The sequence below is a fragment of the Eurypyga helias genome, unplaced genomic scaffold (genome assembly GCF_000690775.1).
Source record: "Eurypyga helias isolate BGI_N326 unplaced genomic scaffold, ASM69077v1 scaffold41342, whole genome shotgun sequence".
NCBI lineage: Eukaryota > Metazoa > Chordata > Aves > Eurypygiformes > Eurypygidae > Eurypyga > Eurypyga helias.
In genome coordinates, this window is record NW_010236331.1 from 20,422 (window position 1) to 31,519 (window position 11,098).

Genomic DNA, 11,098 nt, shown 5'->3' on the forward strand with positions numbered 1-11,098 from the left:
TACTGTAACCAGGAAAACAAGCACATTTGCTACATCGGCACATTTTTACACTTCTGCATGTATGTATAAAATATGCCTGTGTATTTAAGAGAACATGGCACTAATCCACTCACTACTTCCTCTCAAAGATTCATGTCAAACAGTCCAATAACATATCTCCCATCTGTGCATTTCTTACTTCACACATCAATAAGAGAAACTTCAATTTGAAGCAATGCTGTTAAAATAGTTCATCTCTTATTACCAACCTCACTTGCACTGTAAAGTCAACATTCCTGTGCAACAAAAAAGAAAAAAATTTGTCTCAGACTATTTTATCGGCAATGGTCGTTTTTTTCATCTAGACGAATTCTCTTTTTACAGCCAAGGAGGCTTTTGGTATCATTCTGAATCTCAATGGCTATTTTAAGTGTTTAACCCGAAGTGGAACAAAATTGAATCTTACTGAATTAAAAAAAAAAAAAATTATATGTATGAATCATAGTGACACGCAGGAAACGAACTATAATAATCTTGAAAACCAAAAGTGGGGGGCTTAGTACACTGTAATATTACCACCTTTTAAAGAAGTAATCAACTACTTGGTGTACAAGAATAGACACTCTTAAGGTGACTGGTGAGAATGACCCCAGCTTTACAACAGGGAACTTTGAAACTTGTTAAAATTTCACAGCAATTTGAATTCCTGTAAGGTTTAAAAAGAATTGTACTTAAACTATTTAAATACGACTTATCTGTTGGAAAATATGGAAGTAACATTTACATTTCAAGCACCATTAGCTACTTCATGGCCATGTAACATGCTGGATCTTCTTCTTTGCTTCCGTAGGCTTTAGGTCGTTCTGGAATACACGAAATAGAACATATAAGCATTCTTAGATGTGCAGCACAAGTAAAAGTTGGTAATTAACCCGCCACATTTAAATCCAGTAGACTATCGCTTTACTCAGCCGTATGCTACAACGGCTTACTACTGCCATCTTGTGGAGAAAGTTAAATATCACAGAACTTCTCTACAGAAGATAAAAATAAAGCCAATTGATTTAACTACCTGCAAATCATACATGTCTTTTGTTTTTTCTTAATCCTACAATTAGCTATGCAAAAATACATTTTAATTATGCAGCTTAGAAATAGGTACATAGTGGAGTTTCAAAACAGACCTCTGAACTTACTTCAGATAGCCCTCTCAAAAGACTCATTGAAATGGGATTGTGTAAGAAAAAAAACAAACATACAACCAGGAAACCAATTTACTTCTGTCAAATAGTAAAAACTTTAGAAAAAGAGAAGGAAGAGTAGGTCTTTGTTTGTAATGACGTGTACAGAAAAGTGAAATAATTGCCTCAGCTAAACTCCTCTTTGAAGCCCCACTGCAAGAAACGAGGCGGGGGTGTGGGGGGAAATCAAGCACTGAAGTGGTGAAATAATTACCTTTCACCATCTAAAATAAGAAAAAACTCTGAGAAACTAGAGCCTTAATAGTTCACACAAGCAGAGTAACCACCGGTATATGAGTTTTCAAGAACATTGTGCAACACACTGGCTTTGGGAGCACAATCTAGAGATCTCTTTCCTTTGTTTCAGTGTTGTTTATTCACAGCAACCCTGTGGATTGCAACCACTGAAAGGTTTAAGGGAATTAGACCCAAAGATCAGAGGGATAGTTCCGTGCTGTCCAGCATGAGAACTTCAGTTTTTCACCAAAGAACAGTTATTTGCTTAAAAAGGCAGTTGTCATTACGGTCATTATACTAAAAATGCATCCAGCTTTACACTGTACGGCCGACTGCCAAGTACACTGATTCTTCCTGGCTACGTCACTTGGTACTCCACGCTACGTTCTTTAACTTTAGACAGTAAAGTAACACCCATACAACACACTCCCCTAACCTCAAACGTGCCTGAGTGACACCAACCAAGGCGCCACTGAACGTACCAGTATTAACCTGAACAACGCAAATTCTGGCTAAGGCAGAAAGTCAAGTGTCAGAGGTCACAGCTTCTGAGCATCGGTTATACAGCACCACTTCAAAGCCTTCAGCACTGCGTCCACGTAACATTTAAACTAAATACAAAGCGGCGGTGAGGCATATGCTAAACAAGTTTCAAAAGCCACGTAGGTTCAGATCTGACCAATACTTGGAGGAGTTCTAAGTACTAAAACAAGTTAGTAACACTGGTAGTAGGAACCACACTTCTCCAGCAAAAAATGTGATTCAGGGCCTCAAGCCGTGGTTCTTACAGAAGTTGCTAAAGCTGTTTTTCAGAACAGCTACATGTTCAGTTGCTGATCAGAGAATTCTGATGGAACCTACCAATTTGAGCAGCAAGGATGCTACCTGCATTCCCTCATAAAAGGATGTTTTTAAAAAGGTATTAATAGAAAGCATTTCATGAGGCAATACTGAACACATAAAAGTTAGGTCTGGTGTCCTGGGAAGATTTTAATCAATGTAATTACATATCCAAAGCTCCCCCTGCAGTTCAACAGAGAACAGATATTTCTATTTCTTCCTTTGAAGCCCAAACTTACTCCTGTGGAAATGTGAAAATCCCTTCATTCGCATCATGAAGGAATACAACACAAATATAGGGCTTAGGCCTACCTCACAGCATGTTTCAAAGAGGAGACAGCCCATTGCTACTTGCTGACTGACAAGCCCTTGAAGGCTAATCACACCTTTGCCAAAAATAATCCCCGTTCTATCTCTCGCCCCAACTGGCAGCAACATTCAGCACCATTACCTACACTTCCAAAGCTATGCCCTGCTGAATTCATAGATCCTGCCTACGGTCTTGTCCCATCACTTCAGTTCATCGGCTTCATTCTGCCCCAGCTGTAGTATCATTCTCTTCCCCACAGAAAATTTGTTTGCAACAGAATCTAGCTTGCAGAATGTTATTGTATTGTATTTATTTGCTTTTGTATTTGCTATTGTATTTATTTGCCTTATATTGTATTGTATTTGCCGTTATGGTTAACAGCTCAGTCTCCTGCTTGAGAAGACCACCCTTCTGCTCTCAGCATGTCTTTCTCATCGTCTTATAGAAGCCCTGGTATCTGATTAAGATCACCATGGCTCAAAATGACCTTTGGCCTCTCACTTCAATTAGTGTGGTTTGCTGTTATGGCTTCTCATTCAGACCCACAATCTAGGCAGCTCTCCAGATTTTCACTCACATCCAGTTCCTTCCTCTAGCATGCCAATTCCTATGTGAGATTTAAAACAGATGGCATTCTTCCTCTACGGATATATCCTGTACTCTCAGCATCTCACTTCAGTTCCCGTAACATCTATTCCTCCACTATGACAAATCAAAGCTTGTCCTACTCAACCATTCAAGTGTGGTTGTTACAAATGTTATCATTCCATTCTTTTCTTCCATATTACTGAAAACAGACCACTTGGCCTTCCTTTAAGGCTGTTCACATTGTTCTATAACACCTGTTCTCTATCTCAGACCTACCAACAGGATTATTTTGTTTGCGCTGTGTTTGACTGCTACCAGCACCACCTTAAGTATTACCTACTTAAGTAATTTTTATGTTAGGTGCATGTTTTTTACAAAGCTGCTGCTCTCACACAGAACCTTCCCATAGACAAGTAAGAAGTACTTCATTTCCTTCCTTCTCATCTTTCCCAAACCAGATACTCTTCTGTCTGTTTCTAAATAAAAGACTACTATTACTCCAAAATAAAATAATCCTGAAAACTCTTACAAGGATCTACCTTTGGCTCCTGCAAGTTTCAATTAAAAAAAAAAAAAAGAAAGAAAAAAAAAGAAATATCTATGACGAGATACTGAACATACGTACCGGCAAATCAGATTCTTCTTTTGGAACAGCTCTCTTCAACTTCACGACAGTACTTCCTGCTACCGGAGACAAAGGGTACACCTTCAGACTAGCCAACACACTGCTGTTAGTCTTTGAAATACTGTTCTGCTTAGCCTCGCTACTCCTCGTTCCCAGCTTAGCGTCCTCTGATAAACTAGAGGCTGAAATGTATGTGGAGGCATTTGAAGGAACTGATAATCTTCTAACGGTGTTGGTGGTGTTTCCAGCTGGAGGAGGTTTTAGGCGATCAGCAGCCCCGTTCTCCGTCTTCTTCACCTTTATGCTTGTACTTGTTGAACTGCCATCAAATACGATTAATGGCCGTTTCCTTAAACCTTCCGCTGTTGTAACGCTGAAAATACAAATCGTAAAATTCTCAGAAACACAAGCTAAATGGTCCAAAAATACCATATCCAAGACTTGAGTAGTGAAAGTGAATTTCATCTTGACTGAAGTAAAAATACATCCCAAAATACTAACCTTAAGCCCTTAGATGCTCCAAACGCAGGCAACAGAAATAGCTTTCAAAATACAGAGGAGGGAGGGGGACAGGGGGTTGTATGAGGTACAATGTTCCTCGGCAGAGGGTTGCGTGAGGAACTTTCTAGGCAGACAATTACAGTCGTATCACCAAAGACTGTATGCTTATGCCACTATAGCTATTCCAGAGTAACTACAGAGATAGCAGCTCTCAAGTATTTCAAAAGGTGAATATTTGAGAAGTGTGTCAGCTTACCTATTAGAACAGCACCTACTATTCTGATGCTTCTAAACCTCCGTTTCCACTCTTGTTCAAAACAATAACGTTAAGATAGTCTAAGACTGTTAGACAAGGAATAAGAGTATTAAGCCAAAAAAAGCATACCTGTTTTTGAAGTTGTCTTTGAACAAGAGACCTACACTGATTTAATTATTATATATATATACACACATGTGTGTATATCTATGTATACATATATATATATACACACACAGTTTGTGCCTTTAAGCCTACGTGTAGTCAGAGGTGGGCAATTTAGTAACAACTGATTTATGAAAAAAAGGAGTACTATCAAACCAATATCAAACAGTAACATAGAAAACATCCTGACTGCCAAAAATAAAGCATAAAGTTATCATAGTACAGCCTACATTACTTTTGAGTTTTTAAAAAAAAACATTGCTCAAGAATGGCAGTAAGAAAGTGTTTGGAAAGCACAGATTTAACAAATAAAAAACCCAAACTGCCATTAAGTTATATAATATTCCTGTTTAGAAACTTCATTTTTCAGTACACAATTAATGTGTGTACTCACATTAAAGAGAGGCATACAAGTTGAACTACAGTGTTTTCAACAATGAAATACATTCATTAATTTTTAATTAATGAACTGTACAATATTGATATTAGGTATCTCAACAGACTTCATAATAAGCCGCGAGCAGAGACTCCATTCGTTTGTCTTGGAGCAACATTAGATTAGCAGCTGCTAATAAGGCTCACATATTAAGAGATTATACATCGCTCGCTCAATTTCTGTCCAGTCCAGGGTCTTCTTAAAAAAAAAAAAAAAAAATAAATTAAAGGTGTCACAATTCAAGAGCTCATAGAGCAAGAGAAAGTTCAGCTCTTATTCAGATTTGCTTCTATGTAACTATGTGTTCACAGCAACATATGTCACATAATCCTCCTCTTTTTCTATCCATGGGGTTCCCAGAACTGATAGAGACAAAGAGACCCTTTGATTCATTTGGGAATTGTTCGCCAAGAGATCTGACAAAACTCTTTGGCTTATATCTACACTAGATGCTGTTTCTAGGAGAGCTTCTACAAAATAAGATTAGCTTCCAAGACCACAAGTGTGCAGCCAGGCATGTTGTTTCAGTTAAATACTACTGAAACAACAGCATTATTTAACACATCCATTAAACTGAGGAGTATAATTTCACTTGAAATGTCTAAAAATCTGACACACACCTCAAAAATAAAACATGATACTTTTTGCTCACTTGGGCTTTGTCCAAGAATTTATTCAACACTCCTGACACGGAACATATTCCTCAGCAACCTTTCTGGAAAGTTAGTTTGCAAACTATGTGAAAGAAAAAAATTTTAGACCTTTTTTCAGTCACCCTCCTGAACATAAGAAGTCTGTTTTTTCCTACACAGATTTTTTTTTTTTTTTAATTCAGCTTGGTGAGGACTGGAAAGTCAGGAAATAACTGCAACTCTAGGAGGATTTTTATCTATTCTAATCCAAAATCTAGAACTCTAGCACTTGTACAAATGACCACATGCTATAACGCTGATAACATTCCCAGAGGAACACTTTGGGAAAGTTCCCAAAGAAATCTGGATGCTGCACCATCAAGAACGGCCACATCTAATTTTTAGATACATGGATCGCAGAGGAACACAGAACCCTGGGTGTGACATTCACTTTCTGTATATAAACGACAGGTAACTTAAAAGCTTCAAATGTAAGAGCTTCAGAGCAGGACTCAGGTTAGGCAGCACCCTTCCGAGGGAGGGCACCGACCCTAGCTAACCGCTGAGAAGAACCATTTGGGGATTGCATCCCCCCCCTGCAGGATACTCTCTCTGAAGCCTAGATTTAAATGCGCACCTCTGGCATATTGCAGAAATGTTCTAGCCACACTTTGCACAGGGCTGCACAGAGGGTAAGCTGCAACCCTGCTGTTTACTTTGTAGCACATGGTAAAGAATTCCGGATGTCAGAGGAAGCAAAAATTTCTCTACAGGAGCAATCTGGGTTTCCACTGTTACACGTGATTACTCATGTAGTCAGGATGGTCTCTGAGCAACTCCCTGATGATGAGGACAGTTTAATTAAAGGGCTCCTATTCTCGGTCTATCTTAGCCTGGTACCTAAGGCACCACCCTAAAACCAGAGAGAAGTGTAGGTTTTAGCTCCCACACCCTGAATATCCTAAATACAGAGAGGTGATCACCCCTCTGTGAATGTCTGAAACCAGTCAGAAGTACCATGTTTTACACTGAACTCAGTATTACCAGCGCCTTAGCTGTTCTCCGAGGATGCTGAAGCAGCCTCCCAGGTGACTAAGGAGAAATCACGAGCTCTACCGAGAGCAAAGCTGAGCCACAGAGCTCCTGAAGACAGAGAGAAATCAGGAGCTCTACCGAGGCCACAGCTGAGCACACACAGCCACAGAGCTCCTGAAGACAGAGAGTTTGCAGGCAAGTCTTCAACTCGACGGTACTTCATACTACATATGCATTTTGAGATTCATCCCAACACCTTTCTTCCAGCAGGCAAGATGATCTTACAGATCTAGAAAATTAACCATTTCTGAACACAAATACTTCCTGAAATGTTTGACGCTGGATAGACTGGATTTGTTTTTATTTGGTATGTTTGTCTGCAAGCTCAAATATTCAGTAGTAAGATGCATAAACCACCACCTGTGACCTCAGATATTTGGTTGCAGTACTGACGTATAACAGGTTACTGCAGCTCAGCTGATATACAGCAAGTCTTTTAGGACATGCCATCAGTCACCAGCAGTAAAACTAAACACGACATTCAACAATGCCTTAAATTTAATTGTGTTTTTACCTCCTATCTGTAATTACTAGAGGCATAAAACACACGCTGAGCTGTGCTGATCAAGCCTCCAAGCCTCGTATTAATTCCAGCACACACTGTAAAGCTGTGCTTCCCACAGAAGGACTCATCAGAAAGCTCCCGTTGGTCACGATCAATCCGTTTATCTGACTTCTACACAACTAGCTCAGTTCCCCTCTCTCACTTGCACATAACTTACAGCCTCACCATACCCAGGAATTTTGTTTTCTTTTTTAAAAAACAAGAATGCCAAGTTCTACTTTAAACGGCATCATGCTGGTTCTGCTTAAGTGGTGCACATGACTATGAGGAAAAGTGTAGTCTCTTAACATCCAAAAAGATGACGGAACTTCCTTGATTCTTCCCAACAATATACTAAAACTGAAGTTTTCTCTGTGCAACTTTTACTTACTGAAAGTGCTGAAAGTCTCCAATTTCCCTGGAATTTGTAATATTAGCAGCCAACGATTAACTTTTCTAGACGGTATTTTGCCAGCATATTTAAGTATGAAAGACATAATACAAGCAAAACCAGTAACTGCTGGAAAATTTTAAAACTGTGTAACAACAGAACAAAAGACTAAGTATGCTAGATGTTAAGTGCTAAGAGCAACTGATAAAGAAAAGCAGGCTAGTAGATTACACATATCTACTTTTACCTACTATTTTCCCAGCAAATAGCACATGGGTTTAACCATTATTGAATTTTAGTGTGCCAAAGTAAGAGTACATATAAACTCTGGATGAAGCCATTCTCTCATTTAAAAATTAACATTGCCTTCTTCTCTCAAAACCATCCAGCCTGCTATCCTTATTTCTTTGATAAGAAAAATTCTTTTGCAATCACTTCAGCATGACAATGGTTTCTTATTATTCAAACACTAACCTCATGCTTTCATCCTCAAGTTGCAAGCTGCAAACAAACGGAGGTACTATAACCTTTTATGCACGTAAAAGGACCTAACAAGATATCTCAGTGTCAGCCACTGCTAAAAAAGAAAAAAATTAAGAAAAAAAAAAAGAAATCACTTGGCAGAATTTGTTTAGCTCTTCCCAGTTAGAAACCTCACTAAAGCTAAAACAAACACACTCATGAAATCAACAAGCTATAAGGAGAATTTCCATCCACCTTTCCTTCAGCATTTACAGCCGACGCTAAATAAGAACACTGCCCCTGCACATCACACATCGAAGTCTTGGGCAGGGGGAAAGCTGGAAAGAGGAGACATAAGGTAAAAAACTTTTGAGGAAGGTTTTGCTTGTGATCAAATACAAACAGAAAGGTTTTAAAACCAAAGCAGAACGATTCTTGCAGAAAGTAGATGTTAGTTTTACACTGGACACACAAAACTGCTGTAGCATACGCCCCTTAGTCTAGAGTAGAATGACCCTGTCCAGGGAGCACGCGTAATTAAACATGCTTTTGGTGCTTTTCATAAACACTGTAAATACGATTATTATTTAACAATTACAAGGGGAAAAAAAAAAATAACTGCTTTTTCTTCATTATAAATTATCTTGAAATGTACCAATAAGCCAGTAAGGGCGCAAAGGGATTGAGAGCATCCCTGCAAAGAAGGACCTGGGGGTACCAGTGAATGAAAAGCTGGACAGGACCCAGAATTGTACGCTTGCAGTCCAGAAAGTCAACCGTATCCTGGGCTGCATCAAAAGAAGAGTGGCCAGCAGGTCGAGGGAGGGGATTCTCCTCCTCTAGTCTGCTCTGGTGAGACCCCACCTGCAGTGCTGTGTCCAGCTCTGAGGCCCCCAACATATGAAGGATATGGACCAGTTGGAGTGAGTCCAGAGGAGGCCATGAAGATGCTCAGAGGGCTGGAGCACCTCTGCTATGGGGACAGGCTGAGAGAGTTGGGGGTTGTTCAGCCCGGAGAAGTCTCCCCTGGCTCCGGGGAGACTTTCTTGCAGCCTTTCATGACTTAAAAGGGGGCTTATAAGAAAGATGGGGACAGAAAGTTTAGTAGGTCCTGTAGTGATAGGACAAGGTACAGTGGTTTTAAACCAAAGGAGGGTAGATTCAGACTAGATAGAAGGAAGAAATTTTTTATGATGAGGGGGATGAGCCACTGGAACAGGTTGCCCAGAGGAGCTGTGGATGCCCCATCCCTGGAAGTGTTCAAGGCCAGGCTGGATGAGGCTTTGAGCAACCTGACCTAGTGGAAGGTGTCCCTGCCCATGGCAGAGGGGTTGGAACTAGATGGTCTTTAAGGTCCCTTCCAACCCAAACCGTTCTGTAATTCTATGAAAAGCAGCACTATAAGCTAGGCAACATTAATAGCACTTGAATGACCAAAAAAAGACTATCTTTCCCTTTTTCCTATTATTGCAGTAGTAAAATCTGACACGGCATTATCTGTGAAATGTAACAATGTCCAAAAGCTATACAAGTTTCATTAATCAAGCAAACAAGGATTAAATTAAATGCCTTGTCCTAAATTCTCCAAGTCTAGCCTAATAAAAGCCATTTTACCTTTTATTCTCACTTTTGAACTCATTTTGCTGCCTTTTCTTTTCCATCATTTTCCCCCATCTACTTTTTGGTAGGTCACGCTGAGGCAGGGGAATGGCATGTTGAATATAGAGATCAGTGAGACCATCTTTGTCCATCTTTACATCATTTTCGACCAGTATATTCTTCTGTGGGGAACAGAAAAAAAGCTGTTGTTATATGACAAGTTCAAAGCACAAGCATCTTAGTGGCACAATTTCTCTTTTAAAAAGCCACTTTATGGTAGTGTATTGGGCATAAACGCCAGGGTTTCAGAAGTGAGGGGGTTGCAGGCGTGACCAGTGGGAAGAGGCCACGAACTGCCCTGTGCCAATGACAGCCTGGTCTCCTGCCTGTCCACTGTCCGCTTCCCTTGTTTTCTGTGAGGATTACACTCAGTGAGGCAATGGGAAACGCAGGATGCTTGGGCCAGTGCATAGTGGTTTCTTTATCCACTACCTGCAAATGCATCTCTTCACATATCTCCTCCTCCTGTGCCCCTTCCTGTACATGCTTTTGTGTCTCCTGCCCTGGCGGCTGCCGCTCATTAAGTGCATTTGAGCACAAGTGCCAGTGAGTTCCTCTGCTTGAAATTTTGGAGTGTGATGGGTTGTTTTCATCAGTGTCAGAGGCAGCTGGATCCAGCTGCAGCCAGCACTGGGCACTTCATCAACTTTGCCCACACAGGTCAACCCCACAGCCCCTCCCTATCCAAAACCCTCCAACCTTTCTCCAGTAAAAATAGCAGCGAGGGGGGGGAGGAGGGAAGGAGAATTTATGACAGACATACTGTTGATGACTGATGTTTTCATGCACTCTTAAACACCCCCCTCCAAATGCAACTACAATACCACAGGTTGTCTTTGCATTTCTAAAAAACTGGCAACTAGAACACTACACAATACAAATTTATAGATGTAGGGCCGTGCTTCCTCCCCCAGTTCCCAAAGACGAGTTGCAAACAGACATTTCTAGTAAATGTCAGCCATAACAAAACACACCAGTTTTCTTCCTAATCATGTATAGGGTTGTGAAAACAAAACTTCCTGGTACCTCCTGCCAAATTTATTAAAAGAGGAAAAAACCCACTAACTTCCTGCAAATTAGAGATCACGGAAAGCAGGGTCAACTCTCTGCCACTACAGGTTTTGGCAACACTTCGTG

General features: G+C 40.3%; 1 protein-coding gene across 1 annotated transcript; it reads right to left on the reverse strand.

The window, feature by feature from the left end:
- Positions 1-468: 468 nt before the first annotated feature.
- LOC104505015 (chromosome unknown open reading frame, human C2orf49) lies at positions 469-10,083 on the reverse strand (the record flags this gene model as incomplete). Its single annotated transcript, XM_010147028.1, has 3 exons — positions 469-842; positions 3,821-4,193; positions 9,917-10,083. Coding segments are annotated over 3 exons (597 nt in total), but the record flags the coding sequence as incomplete, so codon positions are not given.
- Between the last annotated feature and the right edge of the window lie 1,015 nt (positions 10,084-11,098).